Raw genomic sequence first — 19,926 nt, 5'->3', positions numbered from 1 at the left:
TGTATATTTTGTTCCTCATGTTCACTGTCATCTTTGGCACTATAGCGAGCGGTAAATAGTGGATTCCTAACAGGATTAATAGAATGATGGGAAATTGTAGGTAGACAGGAGACAAGACTGAGGACTTTAGCCTGATTTAGTAAGTCTTTTTCTTGTAGAACTGTTCAGTGTCCATACAGATTTCTTCTTGGGAATGAAACAATCTCTAGTACAGCAGCTGGCTTTTGGAAGCTTTTTATATAAGATGATGTCATGCCCAAAATAAACACACAATTTTCCCATGTTAGGAGGTATATTGTGAAACTGCTCTTATTCAGTAAAATGCAACACTTACCTGTGAGACCAGCAGCTTCTGCTGATAAGAAGGCACTCCAAGATAGAAGGAAAAACAGACCTGTCTCCAACATGGGGAAGTCACACAGCTTTGTAAATTTTGTCAAGTGCTGAAACACTTAATAAGGAAAAGTAAAAAGCAACTGTTTTTTAAGCTAAAATCGTCCCCATGATGGGGCTAGGGGGGGGAAGATGAAAGAAATGAATTCAACAAATCTGCTGTTTGAAGTATTTCTGTAGTTTTTGAACTAGTGCCTAATTGGTTTGTTTTATTTTATTTTCCTGGAAAAAGGGGACAGAAACTAATTTTGTCCAGTTCTGCATTGACTGGCATTTGTTTAACATTTATATTGAGGCTGAATGAGAAAGATGAAAGTAGGAATTATTCCTACTTTATAGTGTTTTACATGAATAACTGTAAAATAAAACAAAAAGTGCCGGGCAATATATGTGCCTTTTATTTCCATTTTAGGTAGGCTTAGTTTGTCTTGTTTTCTAGTTGGGAGTTTGCCGTGCATTTTTCTTTGATTGCTGCTAGTGTGTAATTTTTAAATACATTAATGTAGTCATAAATTCATAATTTAATCTCCGAATACTTCAAAACCTCAGCATCTCATTATTTACAAACAATAAAGACCGCTGTCATGCCTAATGTTAAAGAGATTTGCGTAACATTTGGAGATTGACTTAAGTTCTTTGTGAATTAAATGACTTGTCAATTTATGATTTGACTGTTTATGAAATACTGAGTGAACAGTGGAAAGGTTCAATCTGAAAGTAAAGATAGTCTTAGATATCACACATACAAATTTTCTCTCTGAAAATGAACCATAAAGGATATTAAAGCTGTGACAACTGCATAAGAGGATCCCATAGCAAACGATCCAGCAAAGATCCCCAGAAAATTTCCCACTGACTGAAAGAAAGCAGCAGCATCAAATGCATTAGGATTCTCCTTGGGACTGTAAATGGATATAGAGCTGAAAAGAGAACAAAGGGATGGGGGAGAGGGAGAGAAAATACAATCATGAATATAATCACACTGGCGTGATACTGGAATTGATAATTGGAAATAGATGTTTTTAGGGACATAAAATACAAAACAAGGCATCTCTGGACAGGTAGCAGATGGGAAAGCATAGTAGATAGAGACTGGGGTGGGAAACAGTTTATTTTCAAGGTATCACAATGGAAATCAACATTCTGCTGCCAGTCAGTACATTTTTATACTAGTAGTGCCATAAAGAATATTGTTTCCAGACCAAGTAAGCATTAATAGGTGTTAGGTGCATGAGAAATCTGCAGGGAAGATATATAACTGAATTATTTATTGACCATATGTCTTCAGAGCAGTTATATATTCACAGATATTTCTGATAAAAACTGCAGCTTTATGGCTGAGGCTCAAATGGGTGATACAAATCACAGTAGGTACCAAATATCTACAGCAGTGATCTTGTCATAGACTACCTAGTAGTCCCCTTCTTGGTGTAACCCTTCATAAATAGAACTGAAAGGTAGCAGGAGCTAAACAGGAAACCTTGTGGACAGGATGAATGTTGTCCCACAGAAAGAAATTAGTGAAGTTGTCAAAGGTCATCTCCCATATCCCACTTTTGAGTGCACCCCCCAAGAGAATATCTGGATGCGAGATGCTGCTACCAGAGGGGAGACTTAAACATTTTAAGTTCCAAGTTTAGTATTTGTTACTAGTCAGTCACTGTTCATAACATTAGGAATATGAAATACATATGCCTTTTTTGCTTCTGAAAACATTGAATTTAACAGATACACTAAGACCCCCAAACACTAATTAAAGTATGTTTCAGATCTTTCTGGTTCGTTGTTTTCAGTGCTGTAGGTCTTTCATGTGTACTGTTAAAGAAATTCTGGCACTGGATTCCAGAAAGTAGCATGGGTTGCTGGAAAATGACTGGTATTTTAAGCATTAAAAATTTAGAATTCTTAAAATACGTTGAATATTTTAAGCTCTTGCATATTAAGTATCTGGTCCCATCAGTGTGATATCTTCCATCTGGAGACAAGGTTTAGAATTGCAAATCTGCATGAAGGATTTTCTAAGCAGCTACATTAATTTAGGAAATTCCATAGAGTTTGAAGGCATGTGAAAATGGATCTCACATTTTCAGTGTGTAAAAAAAGGCTTCTGGTTTTCTAAAAGCACATGATGGGGTACCACAAAATATGAGTGATGAATACATATCCCCTGAAACAGAAATAACTGATCACCAAAATCTGATATGTCTAGTTATGCTGATGCACTGCTACAAAACTAGTGAAATGACTTGTAGTGGAATGTCCCATTAATATAACTACACAAATATTGTTCCCAGAGGAAATGCTAATTAGTCCTATTTCAACTGTTAGTCTCTCAGACCAGGGATCAGTTATAATTTCTTGCCCTCAAATAACTTCTGAAATGTTTGTCACCTCTGGCCTACTGAATATTTGTTGTTTTTACTTTATTTCCTATGGGGTTACTGTATTAAGCCATAAATATATTTGCAAAATGGATGAGACAGAATTTCCTTTGATAGACGTAGCTATTGCCTGTGATGCTGCATATGTTTAGCATAGAGAAGTGAAGGCTCTAGGCATTATTCTATAATTCTGTTACATATTACATTTAAGTGGCCTTCCAGAATTTATAGGAGGCCTCCAAGAAAGATAGAGAAAGGCATGGTGAGGGACTGGAATGAGTTGTCCAAAGAAATTGTGGATGCCCTGAAAGTGTTCGAAGTCAGGTTGGTGGGGCTTTAGGCACCCTGATGTGGAGGAATATGTCAGTGCCCATGGCAAGCGAATTGCAAATACGTGGCCTTTACAATCCCTTCCAACTTGTTTCTATGATTCTGTGATTCTATAATGTAATTTACTAAGTGCATTTTGTATACTTAGTAAGGGCTTGACTTAAGTTAGTCATGTAGAGTTGAAAGTATTTGGTAATGCGACCTGAAATGTTAGAACTAAAACTTAGGCATGACTTGACAGTAAAGCAGCCACTTGATTCTCTCTTATTTAGTTCTAATAAGTGTACAGAGACTGTAGGTGCTAACATATATTGATTAATGAAGTGTAAAATAGGAATTGACTTTCTATGTCATAGATACGGCCACCACCACTGAGTGGTGAATTCAGCAAGGTGAACCTGAATCACACCCTAACATCATGCAAAAACTCCTCTTAAATTTATGGGATCTGCTCACAAAAAGAATTTTCAGTAATAAAAAGTGAATCAAAAGAAGTGTTGACAGAGTGAAAGTTTACTAGTCAAGTTTCAGCTATAGCCATTAACTGACTTTTTTTTTAAGTATGTTTCTTAAGACAAGAAACGTTGACTTTGTTAAGACCATTAGGGTTCCAGTTCACCCTCCAAAAGGGCTTTCAGGTGTAGAAAAAAAATTCTATACTTGGTGTAGTTATTTCATTAACAAATACAGAGTGACTCATTCCCACTGAGAAATTTTTCTACTTAATATGGCCCCCAGAAATGTGATAATTTTAACCACCATAACACAACAGATGCTCATTATGGCAGCTATAGTTTCTGCTCTAAATCTTTCTAGAACTCAGGTTTTCCATGTGTATCTTTTTCCTACAGTTTTAAATGTATTTAGTTCTATTTTTGATTTCACATTACCATGTACTAACTTTATTATTGATTCTTCTAAATTTTTTTCTTCTCTAACACTGTCTTTTAACCTTCCAGACATGTAAAATACATGCTAATTTACCTGGTAATTTTCCTACATAAGCTATACTTAAATAGAACAGGATTTATTACCATTTATTTCATTACTTCCTACCAAGTCAATCATTTCACCTAAAAGTAAAATTTCAAAGCTTAACACTGGAGAAAACCATAATTGAACTTACAGTACCTCACTTCTGTGGTGTGCTACATAATACTAGACAGAAGAGAATCAGAGACAATATGCATTAAAAAAACATACCTGAAAATACGCAAATCTCAGATATTACCTAAAATACCTTTGCTGAATGAGTGATACCTTCTGTGAGTAATTAATTATTCAACTATGTAGTGATTTCATGAGCTACTAATTAAAAAAATCAAAATTGGTCATTTTATTCCAGAGTTCAAGTTGTTTTTAAGAAGAAAAAAAGTTTTTCTTTTTTTTTCTTTTTTAATCAGTACAGATAAAGGTAGGTCACTATATCATGTTAGAGTTTTCAGAGAAGTGGATTGAACTTAACAGTTCCTTTTCCCTCTAAACTTTTTAACTATATAGTTTTCCTAAAAGTCTTCGAAGAAAGCCCAAAAGACAGAACTATCATTTTCCCATAAGAGTTTGAACCAGAAGCTTGATATAAAATTGTACACTTAGTACCAGACACAAGCTTCTTGTGGCAACTTTTAGGTTGGTCTTTCAGGCTGCCTCGTAAACTAGCCCCGCACCAAGCAATAGCAGGTGAACAATAAAAATGTAAAGAAGTGGGATAAAGTAGGCATGCGAGTATGCTAAGCCAATAAATGCATATGTGAAGTAGAGACAAGCTCTGCAGATGATTAAGGGAAAGAAGAGGCAAACCACTGCAGGAAGTAGTTTTGAGGCGGATATGTGGAGATCTTGTAGGTGAGAATTTCCATAGACAACTTGATGCAATTTTCAGACATACATAGAATGGTTACCAGTAAGCTAAGTAAATGCACAGAACATGCACTAAAAGAGCATAGATGAGTCTTCTGTACATCCTTATGCATAAAGAAATCTGTCTCCTTGGAATTTATTCCTGACAGTATTTGAGAATATTTAGAAAAACAGGGCTCCAGAATCAAAGATTTCATATAAATAAACAAATCAATCATTCTATTGTTATGTGTAAGAAAAAGTTACTAGCAGATGGATGCTTGAGTGGTCAGCGTTTGAAACCTTCAATTTTATGGATGTCCAAAGCATTATTCTTTGCAATTCATCACACTGTGGTTTCATTCCACTCACAGCATGGTTTCCACATGCTGTTAGGAGTTCTACTGGTTTTAATTCTAGAAGAAGGTCTAGCAGCTATTTTAGAAATTATCTTACAGCACGGTTTACACCCCATTCAGTTCTCTCTGTTTAATGGCATATTTGGTTGTTCTTTTTTCTGTCTGCACCTTTGTTCCTCTATAGGCTTTTCCAGATTTTATGAGCTGTTAAAGGACTTTTTATTTTGATTACTTCAAACCAAACTAGCACTTACTATTGTAGTACCTAGGACATTTATTGTTTATGGAAACCTTTCTCAAAATGGATTTGTTATCAGTTCCAAAGTGGATAGCAGATGGCAGATGTCAAAGCACCAGGCATGCTAGAAAGGTAAAGCTGTTGCAGGGTTTATGTAAAACAGATGTTTTTCCATTTATGAGGAAAAGCAACATCTGCATGAAAATAAGAAAGGAATTCAGACTCTCTGCCAGATTTTCACTTAACAAAAATTATCATAAAGTAGATTTACTGATAGATTCAAGCTCCTTTTTAAGTGTCACAAAGTCTGAATTTAACTCAGTAAATTCACCTATGGAAATAAAACGAAGCTGCAAAATTCGAATGACTCCATCCCTTAGCTTGGGCAGTCAGAGATCAGTTTAGCTCATCAGGAATCGTTTTTGGCAGCTATTGATAATTTCTACACTGATAGGTATTTTAGTTTTCTTCAGCGTTCAGACCCAATAAAACAGACAGCAGCAGCTCAAAGTACCATCAGAGCAAATAACAAGTTGTCTTACTCCAGGTTGACATAGTAATGGCTTACTGGGCACAAATAATGAATAATTTCAAGACCAAAGCCGTATCTGATCTGGTTTGGGGGCTCCCTACCTGTGTACATCTCAGAAATATCCGGTGCTATTTATGAAACTTGAAATTTGTATTCATTATGTCAAGGTGCAGCAGAAAAATTAAAGCAAGGAATAAGGTTCTAATTAGTACAGGAGCACAAATTATGTTCCTTATACAAAAATTCATACCTTTGAACATGTGCCATAGTATTCTTCTTTCAGTATTCTAGACCAAATTCCAAGTAAATGAAATTTTTGCTGTTCTTTTCATAGGCAGTGGATAGAAACAATTTGGTTTTATAACTGAATTTTATGTACACATGCAGTGAGAAGCCTGCAAAAGAGTTAGTGTGCCTGGAAAAGATGATGAAAGTGAGGAGCCAGGCACACATCCATGCGTTCAGAACAATACCCTGATTGCTTCAGGAAAGGTGGCATTGTCCTGATCACTAATTTCCTAAAATTTACCTTTCTGGGGGAGTAACTTTTCCTCTCAGAAGATCAAATGCAAGAAGTCCCTATGCTGAACCCCTAGCTCAGCTGTATTTTAAATCTTCCTTAGCACATCTTCACTTCTCTTTTCTAGGAACTGTATGTTTTATAATATTTATAATAGATAATATTATATGTGTATAATATTATTATATATAAAAATATTATATATATATTACCGTAAGGTAGCATTTGCTTTGGATGAGGTAATGGGAATTTTAAGGCACTTGAATATATATGTATATATATCTATACACACATATATTGTATATACATTGTATATGTGTGTGTGTATAGATATATATACATGCATTTATATATACTTGTATGTATATATATATATACACACAGACACACAATAATCTTAAAATTCCCATTACCTCATCCAAAGCAAATGCTATCTTATTTTGATCTTTGATAGAAAGAGATCCTGATAAACTGCAATCTGGACTTAAAATTCCTTGTAAAATAAACTAAGGCTTCATATCTTAGCATTTATCTGAGGCTTGCCACAGGAATGTTCTGTTCTTATATGATTGTTATTGCTTCTAAATGCCTAATTTTTGTACATGTATTTGATGACTCTGTTCAAAAAAATCTGTCCCATACTCCTGTTAGAGGAATGAGGCACATCAGCACAGAACAGATGGCGGATAGTGGTTCATCTATGATGGGATGTGCTGCATAGTGCGTTACACTATTGCCACTGTATGACTGTCTTTACTTTGAGCAGATGATATCAAAAGGCACATAATTTAGAGACTTTTGTGCCTGCAAATGTGATCCTTTCTCATTTGGATGCCACAGTGATAATCCACCCCAGAGGTAAACCTCCTTTCTTTTAAAATATTGCATAAAGTGAAATGGCCTGTATATTTAAAGAGGCTTGAAGTGTGTCCTCCCATTTATGGAGCTTGAGTGGCTACTGCAAAGATGCATGTAGTGGGAAGAAAGTAGAAACAATCAGCCACCAAGAAACACATATAAGTAAATTAATATGTTCATATGAAGAGCTGGAATTTTCTTCCCTCTTGAATCTCTATAATCACTTACACCTAAGCAAAACAGAATTGGCAAATTAGAAGAGCAGTACTGTAAAAATCATGCAGTATTTCTGCATAGAAAAGATGACTGTAGAAGATACCAGTAATGTATCAAACCAGCAATCCTCTGATTTAATGAGAAAAAAGAAAAGTACCTTCCAAACAGCTTCTAGAGGAACAACAGAAATGAAGTCAGTCCCATATGGTATTTGAAACAATTCTTTTGCACCATGCTGCTTGAGCTACCACACATGACCAATAGAGGATATCTAGCAAATATAACACTTCATACTTGTAAGAGCAGCTTTAGGCATCCGGGAAGTGAAATAATCCCCAAGAGATGTTTCAAAATGGTAAAAACTAAAAAGTAGAACCTAAAATTTAAAGGGATATATTGTGCCATTAAGGGAAATAGATATGCTCTGAGTTAGCATTTTCACTATTATTTGTCCATTACTTTAAATTATTTTTTGTCTCTCTACTCCTGAACCCTGACTTAGAATAGTAGTTATTGTCCACTCGCATATTTTGTTTAAATGATCGAATGGTTTGTATTTCTCAAATAATATGGTAATGCAAAGCACTTGCTTTCTTTGTGTGTGCTAGACCTTTACTTTTGTAGTATTCTTTACTATATCGTTCTTCATCTTTGTATTGTCCTTCAATGTCTTGCCTGTGAACCACTAGCATCCAAAGTTACTTAGAGCAGAGTTGATAAATATTTATCAGAAACATTTACACAACTTTTCACTTATGTGGTGGTTCCTACGTTAGTCCAGGGTGATGCTTTCATGAAACAAGGATATTCAGTGAAAACGAAATGTTTCTTGTGAAAGACAAAAATTGAATTCAAGTGTAATTGCGAATGTTCTATGAGTGTAGGGGAAAAAGTTCATCGTGCTCTTGGAGGCTTAATTCTATCCACAGACCTTTTTTATTTGTACAAAAAATTGCAAAATGTGACACTATTGGACTTAATCTGTACACCTGGAGTGCAAATAATAAAACATCAGAGCTAACAAGATGCTGACCAATGTGTCTATAAGAAGCAAGGGAAGTGACTGCTGGATGGATGGTCTTAATTATCCTTCCATTTTGTACTAAAATTATTGGGATAACTCCAGGGTCAGACAATGAAGACAGAACTATCCTTGTCTTTTACAGTGACTGCACTCTTGCAAATACATATAATATTCCAGTTAAATTCTGCAAAATGATTAGTAAAATGATACAGTCTGATGGTTGCCTGTATGAAGTGATACATTAGAATGCTTCAGCACATTATCATTAAATGACTAAAATTGTCGTTCTGCTTGAACATTCTAGACACGAAACCACCTCAGATGAGCATCTGAAGTAACTCCACTGATTCAGTGCAATAGTTCCAGATTTGCACTAGTGACATAAAAAAGTAGAATATGACCCAGCACTTTCTGAAAATTTTCAAAGAGGCTGGCTAGCCATGATAAATCCTTTGCCCTTATGGGCTACCAGTAGAGATTATGGGGAAGCAGTTTGCACTAAAGTGTTACTGAATTGTAGTTTTTTTCTTAGAATCACACGGCCCACGATTTTGCTCAGGAGATGCTTAAAGCTGAAATAACAGAAAATGCTGTTTATTTTACGCAGACAGTGTTAGCTTCATTTAGGGTTTGACTCACTGTCATAACATTGTTGCAGAACTCACTACATCCATCTGCAATGTAAAGTATTGAGGGATCTACAGCAGCCTTCCATTTGTAGTAACAGCAAGTCCTTATCCGTCAGAAACACGCGTTATAATATTGTAGCAGTTTGGAATGTGAATGAAGGATCGAGGGACACTTTCAGATTGCTAGCTGATCAATGAAAGAGCATAAGCAGTATGTTCGTATTCACTACTCAGAGTTTTTCTCTTCTTTGGCTTATGCTTATAAGCCAAAGCTTATCTGCTTATGCAGATCCTGATGTTGGTGTGTTTTGGGGTGATGAGTCCAACTTTTCCTCCCAGACAGCACTCCAAGTTCACAGGAGATGTGCAGCTCAGTTAACACAAAGAAAGCATGAGGTTCTAAGTGCTCAGTGCTTCTCAGCATGGGAAAAACAAATAGCCTGTTCTTTTACTGCTTCTCTCCTCTGTATGAATACAACAAGAAAAAAAATCCATTCTTTAGAGGTAGATCTTCTTTGGTAAATTTATCTCAGTAATGGTAGAAGTAATTTTGTTTCCCCCATTTTTCCTTTTTGTTACCTCCCTGAAATAAACTGTCTTTGACACAGAGTACTTGAATAAATCTAGATTAAGTGATCGTCCTTGTTAAAAAAAAGTCTAGATTTTTTTTTAAAGTAAGCAGTGAAATATGGGTATTTCTTGTCTGTAAAGAGGTTTATAAGCTACAGTTCTTGATGAAAACGCTATCCTAGATGGAGCTAAGTCAGCTGTTTGAGAATGCGCATAGCTGCTGGAGTGTCTGGATAGTCTGTTGCTTGTAGCAGTAGAATCACAAAATGGTTTGAGTTGGAAGGGACCTTTCAAGGCCATCTAGGCCAACTCCTCTGCAATGAACAGGGGCACCAACAGCTCAATTAGGTTGCTCAGTGCCTGACTTTGAATGTCTCCAGGGATGGAGCTTCCACCTCCCCTCTGGGCAACTCGTACCAGTGACTCCGTAACTTTATTGTAAAAAAAACCAAAAAACAACTTTTTCCTTATTTAGGAAACATACAAAGAAAATAGGTTTTGTGATTCCTAAGGCACCTGGGCCACACTAGGTTACCATACCTCAATCCTGACTTGGCACAACATGTATCTCGAGATTTGGAGCAATACTTTTCAGCTGGTTTTCAGTAGCGGAGCTTGTAGTCCATTAACAGCAGGTTGCAACTGATATGAATGAAAGTCTTGAAGCATATTTTGAACTATTTTGTGCTAGCATTTCAAACTACCTATGAAATATTCCTTTACATTAGATATTAGTGTGTTTCAAGGATAGATAAAATCCTTTTTCTCTCAGTGAATACATACCCTTCATATGTACTATTTGCTGTCTCTATGCTGCGGCTGAGATCATAGCTGTTATGGGAATAGAGATTTTCAAACCTTGGTACCCTATCCATTTTTTTCAAGGCCTCACCAAACAGATGATAATTTTGGGCTCTTGCTAATCTGGATTTGAGATGAGCCAGTAATCTAAAGAAGAAAATCTTTATAATCGTCTGAGCTGTTCAATCCCACCTACATTTCATTATTGAAAATATTTTCTATATTTTTCTTTAAAAAAATTGAAAGACTAGGGAAAAATGACTCTGCTGATATCTGAATGAAATACTATCTTGATAACAGAACTTTTCTCACAGATATTAGTTCCACTTCTTTTGCTTTATAATAAACGGTTGCAGTTGTTGCCATGGCAATTTTCATTTTAAAAAATGTGTCCAAGTGAAGACAAGAAATGCATCTGTTATCATGAGAAAGTCTAAACTAAATCCAGATGTGAACTGCATGCTTTGATGTTGGCACTAATAATGTCAGAAACAAAACATGTTACATGTTTTGTTGTCTGGATATATGAGGACGGGGATTTAGGAATATTTTCCATTGTAGGGCTCTGCTTGTGAACCAAATATAGCAAATGAACAGAATGAAACAGAGGGAAATGCACTTCACTTGCTGCAATAGCTGGTAAGCCTTGAATTACCAGAGAATGATGGTAATATTTCTGTAGGAGCAAGGTAGACCTGAAACTTTCCTCGCTTACCTTTCTGAAAATACATAAGCTTTTTGGTATTTGCAACTTAAAAAAAGAAAGAAAAAATCCAAGCCACGGTAGAAATTTTTAAATTACAATCTTACTTATTTACTGTCTTATCACTCTGTATCCTGAAGTTTTTTAAAATCACATTTAATGTTGGACTCAGTATATTAACTCAAAATCATGAGACAAGGAAGGTCTAATCCAACCAGTTCCAACATAAGTAATGATAGATTTGGGAAAACTGCTCAGTATTGCTTAGGTATAGTCCATTCAAGTCACTCTAGGGAAAATAAACAATGAGAGAACTCTGAGGAAGTGATAGAGGAGTAACTCTGAACTTACTCATAATGGAAAAAAAAAAAAAAAAAAAAAAAGACTTCTATTTCTAGCACATACTGACTGAAAATCCCGGAGTGGGAATTAGTTACTCAAAACACAAGAATTTAGAGACAAACTGTATAGTCTGACAGAGTATAGAAGTTAGGCTGGATGAAGTACAGTTGAACAGTGGCTTTGAATCAGTTTTTTTTTCCTTTGTCCTTGCCTGGAGTTGCAGAAGAGCCCTTTGGCCTGAACCCATTCTGAATTGTAGCTGGCTCTCCAAAACCGTGCAATATGCATAAGTGCTTATGCTGAAGTTTTTGGACACACATTTGAACTGTTCCTTAACCCACAAGATTTGAAGAGCTAAGGAAGATCTTCCTTGGTTTAAAATTAACATCCCTGCCTATTATGTGTGACTTTGACCCAATGTGGATAAATCTCACGGAAATGATACACAACTAAACAATTTTTGCTCCTTGACTTGTAAAGATTCCATGGATTTACAACTAAATATTTATTACAACAGACTATTTGCCACCATTTTTTTCCTTGACTGGTAGTTCTGTGAGACTTAAATATAGCTATTAATTAAAATGAAAATACTGTCACTAGCTTCATCACCCTCAGAATTACTACAATAAGGGAGTCTTTCCTCACCATCTTATGCATTCACCTCACTGTAAAAATACACAATGGAAACATTCTTCTACCAATGGGCTCAGTCGTGCTAACTAGAAATAGAACAAAGAGCTGCAAACAAGGATCTTAAAATGATCCTAACATATATTTACCATCATTATATAGGAATAAAATACTGTAATAAAATATATAGCATAAAAGTGGTTCAGGAGATGGAAGTATTTTCTTCAGGAATACTTCCATCTATTCATAATCCTTTTCCAGTTTAAAACAGAGAACAGTTGTTTGCCATGCATGCTCTTATTCTCATCTCTCTTGCTATCATTTCTGGCTCAGTTTGCTCTACATTAGCAGAACAATGCAGAAAAGGGAAAACAATTTTTTTTTTTAATTTAATTGAGTATAAGAAAGCAATAAATGGGAAAACAAAATGAAAACACTGTGTTTAAAAATGTCTTCACTTCTGTGAAATTTTGTAATGGAAAATTAATTAAAAACAGGGCATATCCATTTAATAAATTGTTGGAATGCTGTTTTGTTCAAAGTTCTCATATTTAAAATTTATTCTTCAAATCCAAATTCTAATGTCATAGAATCATAATAGAATCATAGAACAGCTTAGATTGGAGGAGGCCTTAAAGATCACCCAATTTCAACCCCCTTGCCACAGGCTGGCTGCCCCCACACCAGCTTAGGCTGCCAGGGCCCCGTTCAACTTTGCGTGAATGCTGTAAGAGACATGTTGTCCACAGCAATCTGGGCAGTATTGCCAGTGCCTCATCACTCTGAGTGAAAAATTTCTTCCCAATGTCTAACCTAAATCTCCACTTTTTTAGTTTAAAGCCTTTCTCCCTTGTACTACCACTATCAGACCATGTAAAAAGCCAGTCTTCCTCCAGCTTGTAAGCTCCCTTTAAGTACTGGAAGGCTGCAATGAGGTCTTTCTTCTCTAAGCTAACCAAGTCCAACTCCCCCAGCCTTTCTTCATAGGAGAGGTGCTCCAGGCCTGAGGTCATCTGGATCCTCTGTTCATGTTACTAGGCCTCCTCAGAAATGTATTGAAATTTCATTAGAACTACAAATAACATATGCATATGGGTATCACATTCAAAATATGTAGATCATTATAATTAGCAATTAGTTGGAGAACATCAAAGTACCAAACACATTAAGAGGAAACCGATAAGACTAGATTTTTTTCCTTAATACAATGGTCTTTGCAGCACTTCCTAAGTCCCATTTCCCTAAACAGTGTAGAAACCACTGAGCTTTGTCATGCTGGAGTATCTCAGGGACATCTTCACCACTGCCTCCCTGATTGTCTGACATCTTTCAGCCTAGTTCATGCCTGCAGCATGCCAAGCAATGCTCTTATTTTAACTGGGCACTGGTTTTTCCTAGTTTGTGACTTTGTCAAACTGATAGTGTTTAGAATATGTTTCCTTGTTGCATTCACACTTTTCAGAAAGGCTATTATTTTTAAATCACTGCAGAAGAAATCTAGTCATTTTGCAAAAGCAGTATGGAGCAATTATATCTTTTTTTGTCTGTGTTTGACAAAATCCTTGCCTGAGCTAGACTTTTCTCTCCTCAGGAAAGGAGAGAGGAATTTACACATCTGTTACTCCTCTTCCATCCTTAAGAATATATGCCTAAATCTAGTAAATTTTTGAAATTTCTGAAATGTTAACTGACAAATTTCAGCACAGATCTGACAAATGTCATCAGCTAAAAACCTTCTAAGACCTCATTTACATTAGACTTGTGCCATCTAAAACTTGTGTAATTTTTTTCCTGCAATTGTTGCTTCCCAAATTCTGCCACCTGCTGCTACATCAGCCTTCAGAACTGAATTGCAGCATTGCTTTCTTGTCCTCCTCTCTTCTCTGTTTTTCACAAAGGAACATATGACAGAAAAAATGACTGATGACTGCAGCAGTAGTGGTGGAGTAGATCATGCAATTCAGGGGAATGGATAAATAGACAGTGGCCGTTGTCTGTTGAAAAGATGAAAGAAAGAGAAGGTGGAAGGCTGGGACCAAAAAAAAATCAGGTGGAAATGAAAGACTGGAACTCCATCACCATTGGAATAAGTTCTAAGAACAGAAGTTTGCTGAGTCTCACTGTTTAAGTAGCTGTAAAATGTACTTGCTAGAGGTATATAGTCCTCCTCCTGCTGTGCTTTTCACTCAGGGAAGGCAGGTGCACACTGGTGCATCAATTATTCTCTTTGCTCAAGTGACAAAAGTATATTTTGAAAACAGTCAAGTTTCTAATTCAAATGTCAAGCTATGCACATTGAAATAATGCCTTGAGTATGGAGTAAGGAAGGTTTTCTGTGTATGAAAAACAAACACAAAAACTTACATTTGATTAAAATTTTTACAGAAGGTGTATCTCAACTTGTCTTCTGTAAAATATGAAAAAATATTTTGGGCATTAGGTAACTATTAAGTACTTGATAACATTTTTGTTATTTTGATGTGCTTCATGGATGATTCCCCACGCAAACAAAAACATGCATGTACATGTGTACAGATCCAAAAGAATTTCATGTGGAGTGATGTCATTTCACTCTAACGGACTTAGCAGCTTATGGATTTGAGTCTTAAAAGATAAAGGCCTGCAGCTGGAAATAGTTTACCTGATGCTGCTCCTACTCGAATGAAAAATAAAATTTAGAGCAGGTTACAATGATAGAATTCAAATGAAAGTAGCACATAGCTTGTGGAGAGTTCATGGAAGTGGGATCGGGAAATAAGCAGTACATTTCTAACACAGTGCAAGCAGGTTGTTCCTATATATTTTTCACATGAGCACAACCTCATCTACAGACAACAAAAGAATTTTTATGGTTTCATACTTGTGCAACAGAACTTCTATGTCTTTTGAAATAGCCATACAATTCAATGCTGTGTTTCTGGAAAGGTTTTCAACAATGAATAGGTATTGGTTGGTACCAGGTAAATAAAAAGGAAAACTTCCCCTCACATTTCCAACACATATTCCTCTTCCGTCTGCCCTTCTAAGAAGACTTGATAACATGTTGATCTATCACAAGAACCAGGTGGATTCTTGCAGACAACATCTCAGCTAGATGAGCTTTATTTTGGAACAGTTCAAGAGAAATAGCATCAATACATTCGTTTTAAACTCTAAGGGAGTTGTCTCTGTAAGTTGAACTAGACTCTGTGTGTAATTATCTTCCTCTCAGAAAATCTGTCTTATTCACTAGAGAAAGGTTATTTGGATAAGAAAAAACATCTGGAAAAGCTCAGAAAAAAAGCTGACTCGTACCAGGGTGTACTTCAGCTCTGAGTTCCCAATAGGAATCTTTGAAATGAAGAAGCTTTGATGTCAAGTCAGTCATTTGTGTGGAAAATGTATCTAACTAATTGCCTTTTAGATGTTATTTGCAAGCAATGCAAGCAGCATTCTTAATTCTGAGCTTACATTTCATATTTTTTAATGTTATCAATTTGTTAGTGTATAAATGGACAGAAATACCTGCAGCTAGTCTGATTTGATTGGTTATGACAAGTACAGACATTCCCAGCTGATTTGAGCTAAGTTACAATTTCATACATCCCTAAGGGAAATCTCCATAACAGTACTTAATGAAATCTATTCTAGTTTACCAGACAGCAACTGAAGGCTGCCTATTCAAATAAACTGCATAAACAAAACAAAGCCAATTAGATAACCTATAACTAGAGAGACCTTCATCACATAATAACGAGAAGCTAAGTAGAATTTTAATACAGTACTAGTATCGGAAACAGGGATTTGAAAGTGAAAGAAATACAGTGATGAGGACTATCTCCTAACAAAATTCTGTCCCAAATGTACATTTCCATACTGAATTTTCCGAAATTCCATAGTAGCTCCCCCAGTTTAAGCACAGAACTGCTCTGTACGGTAAGGTTCATGAACAAAAAAGAAAGGAAGTTTTATTAAGCAAAGACACCACTATGTTATGCAGGATATCCTCTATTCCAGGAAATCAGGTCTTTTAAAGTTTCTGCTAATAGCAAGCTTGGTCAGCTTCCCAGTGCTTGCATCTCCTGTTCCAGATGGTCAGTGACGTGAAACTCTAATTATCATCAACAAAATAAGCAGGGAACTAAGCCCTTCCTCAAAGGTAAAAAGAGCAGATGGGCAACCATAATTTCATTATTATAGAAATAATAGATTGAAAAGATTCCTCATTCACCTTTTAAAATCAACAGTAAACTTGTTGAACAATTAACTGCTTACTGTTTTAATTTATCGTTACTCTGTTATTTGTCTGGCTCAGTTGCTGCTTGGTGTGTAAGCTTTCTAATAGCAGTATGAAAGTAGCCAAATTTGTCTTGTCCAAGGGGAACCAGTAAGCAGAATGTTTGGCTGAGCTTCCTTCCAGCATTTTGCTCTCTTACAAGTTTTCAGCAAATTCTATTTTATTCCCTTCTGCAGAATAACAGTTATTCCTTCCTAGGAATCTTTATGGGAATAATTACAAATGTAATTTATCTGGTTTATGTGCTTGGTCATTTTTCCAGAAATGTAGTTCCGCAGATTTTCCATAATCCCCAGATATTTGTCAAGGATTGAGGGTCATGCAAATCAGTACAGTGGAACACTCTGTGACTGTTGTGAGGCAGGGCCGGTTTGTCTTTGATCCGTGAGTTCTAGGTCAGGTTTCTCTCTATTCACCTGTCTAAGCCTGCCCCTACCAAGCTGAGCTCACAAAAGCTCTAGTTCTGCCAAATTTATTTCTGTAACAACAGTTCCGAATTGTCTGGAGACAAATCCCTGTGTAGAATCTCACTCCTTTCCTGATTTCAGTTCATCACATGATTAGAATGCACCATTTGTTAGAACTGGCAGACCTAGTTCCTGTGCTTTTCACAGTTTTCTTCCACTTCATAAGCACCTTTTCACGTACTACTTAAGAATTTCAAAAGCAGGCTTTCCTATCAAAACAAAATAAATTTCTGCAAAATTGCACCAAAGAAAAACATTTGTATGTAAAATGAGGTTTTCCTCTGTATCCCTTTGAGTGAGCAAGACTTTCTTCCCTGTTAAGAGTTTACAATCTACAGCTTTTTGTGTTAACATTATGATCTGCATTTACATAGCATACCACATCTAGATTTCTTATCATGTCTTGTCTTTTCTCATCCTTGCTTCTTTTTTTTTTCCTAGACATATCTTCACAAAGTCTACGAGTTGCCTTCACAAGCTCAGTTTCAAACTTTCTCTTTCATCCCCACTTCACCACCTCTTCCTACCCTCAGAAATATATATGCTACTTATTTTCTTAAAGGAGGAAAATGCTGCATGTATTAATCCTTTTATCTGTTTCTCCTCTGTCTGATAGCACAGATGCTTCTATTTCTGTCTTTACTTCCAAGGCCAGAAATGTGTCTCTGTACAATGCTTGGCAACGAATGAGATATATACACTTCTGAAAAGAATGAACTAGGTTGAACAATTTTGTCTGGGTATAGTAAAGCTATTAATTGTGTGTGGTGCTCACTCATGAATAGGGGGTGGAGGGCTTATGCTGTTAATTACATGCTGTTTTACTTAGATTGTGTGAGTAATATCTCTGCACTTATATACATGTTAGAAACAAACAGAACTAAAATGAGGTGGGTGTTTTTTCCACATCAGTAGCTGAAATTATATGGTAATAGATACTAAGAAGCTGTATGGTTAAAATGGCTAAAAAACAAGGACAGCGTAGAAACATGCTCTTTCACTTCCTTTGACTCAATACTGAAGCAATCATATTTTTTGCTACTTGGTAACAGTTCCTAATAAATCCCAGCAGGAGATACGGGACACAGGCTGACAGATGTCACCATATTCTTAAACTTACTGAACTACCATTTTGCTGCAGATATGAGGAATTTGAAACAAAGAATAGGAAAGCCTTTTATGGCAGCATATGATACAAAAAGTTTTGAGATAGTAAATATGGAAAGCCACAATGTCACTTCTAATGTCCACTTTCCAACTTCAATAATAGAAAATTATGAGATGAGAATATTCAGCTATCTTTCCTCTGCTAAATTTGTTATTCAATGTTTTTGAGGATCAAAGTGTGGCAAAGACTATCCAGAATAATGCTTCAAAAATGCTTTCAAAAAACCACAGAAGAAGTAAAAATACTGGTAAACAAGAAAATAACTAAAATCAGAAAGATTTAAAGGTTCTATTTGAGGTCCATTTTCTATTCTTCTATTTTGAAGAGATGTGAATCTAAAATTAGTTATATCGTGACTGTACCTATCAGTAAGAATCACCAGTGTGACAGAAGGAATTCTATTTAGTTCCTAAGGCAATTACAGGAATTGCTGTCTGAGAAATGTCAGCCTTAGAAGGGGCTAGCATAAACTGAGATGAGCTCTGGCTTACAAGTTATTTTCCTTGGAAATAGATACTGTTTTTCAACAAATTTGTCTCAGTTACCACTGCTTTATTATTTTAGAAAGCCCTATACAAGTTTCTATGGGAACTGTGGACAAAAAACAGTGTGACATTAATTTGAATATGATAATACTACACTAGAATGAAAGAATTTTTTGAGCAGAGAGGAGCTGTGCTATGAAAAATGTTGGTAAATGTCTGCCCTGGAAATATTTAAGAGGAGCTGTGAAATTTCTTTTACAAAGATCTTCCTTACTGAGCATCATAAAGCTGATCATCACCTATATGAATTAGTCCTCCACTTTTCCCCTCAATATCAGCCCTACTGTCACAAAAACATTGACTAATTGGAGTGTCTTCTTTGTACTATATCCTACTCTGGTGGATAACCTCTGTTATGAGGAAGGAAAGATTAAATGGACGTTCTCCAAATTATTTGTCACACATTTCAAGTCTTCACAACTGTTAAAAATGGGTCTGGATTCTAAGGATGGTTAATTTATCAAGTACAGGTATGGTGTCATATGCTGTGTTATGTCATGAAAAAAGCACTTTAAATGTATCTGTTAATAGAGAGAACAGTCGTATTCAAGAACTCTGGGAAATGAAATATCTTCATCATGGCAAATTGCTTGGTAAATCTTTGAAACAACACATAGAAACATCCTCCTACTAGCATATCATTTAAGGTACTTAAAAATGGCAAGTCAAACTTCACAAGAAAACTATGTTTGCAGTATTACTTTCTTCTCTTCTTCAAAATATCCACACTTCTAACCTTTCTAGGAAAATTAGCATTCTGACAAAGGAGATTATTTCAGAAGATGAAAAGATAAAAGAGAACACGTTTCTGGCTTCTTTCCACACTTTTTATCTTCAAGATTTCCACTTCATCCATGTATCAAACTGTTTTTAATTGCATATAAGAGGGGGACATGAACTGTAATAAATTAGTTTCTTGTTACGTGTCACACTGTCATAGAATCACAGAATCATAAACCATAGGATAATTTGTGTTGGAAGGAGCCTTAAAGATTATCTGTTCCCCTGCCATCAATTCCCCTGCCACACACAGAGACACCTTTCAGTAGCCCAGGTTTCCCAAGTCCCCATCACAGCTGCCGTTGAACACTTCCAAAGAAAT

At 35.9% G+C, this 19,926-nt stretch overlaps 1 protein-coding gene across 12 annotated transcripts in view; it reads right to left on the bottom strand.

Moving 5' to 3' along the window:
* Window positions 1-19,926, bottom strand: part of SLC9A9 (solute carrier family 9 member A9) — a 199,222-nt gene that overhangs the window by 132,592 nt on the left and 46,704 nt on the right. For all 12 annotated transcript variants that reach the window (XM_042820766.1, XM_042820768.1, XM_042820765.1 and 9 more), the window contains exons 7-8: window positions 1,175-1,313; window positions 335-440 (exon numbers count right to left, since the gene is read on the bottom strand). In XM_042820766.1, the coding sequence (XP_042676700.1) occupies window positions 335-440; window positions 1,175-1,313 (245 nt within the window). The remainder of the gene's footprint in view (window positions 1-334; window positions 441-1,174; window positions 1,314-19,926) is intronic.

This window comes from Centrocercus urophasianus, unplaced genomic scaffold, assembly GCF_019232065.1.
Source record: "Centrocercus urophasianus isolate 14NV4802_14NV808 unplaced genomic scaffold, USGS_Curo_1.0 seq_19, whole genome shotgun sequence".
NCBI classification, from domain to species: Eukaryota; Metazoa; Chordata; class Aves; order Galliformes; family Phasianidae; genus Centrocercus; species Centrocercus urophasianus.
Note: the sequence above shows the minus strand (reverse complement) of the source record. Positions and strands in the feature narration are given on the sequence as shown.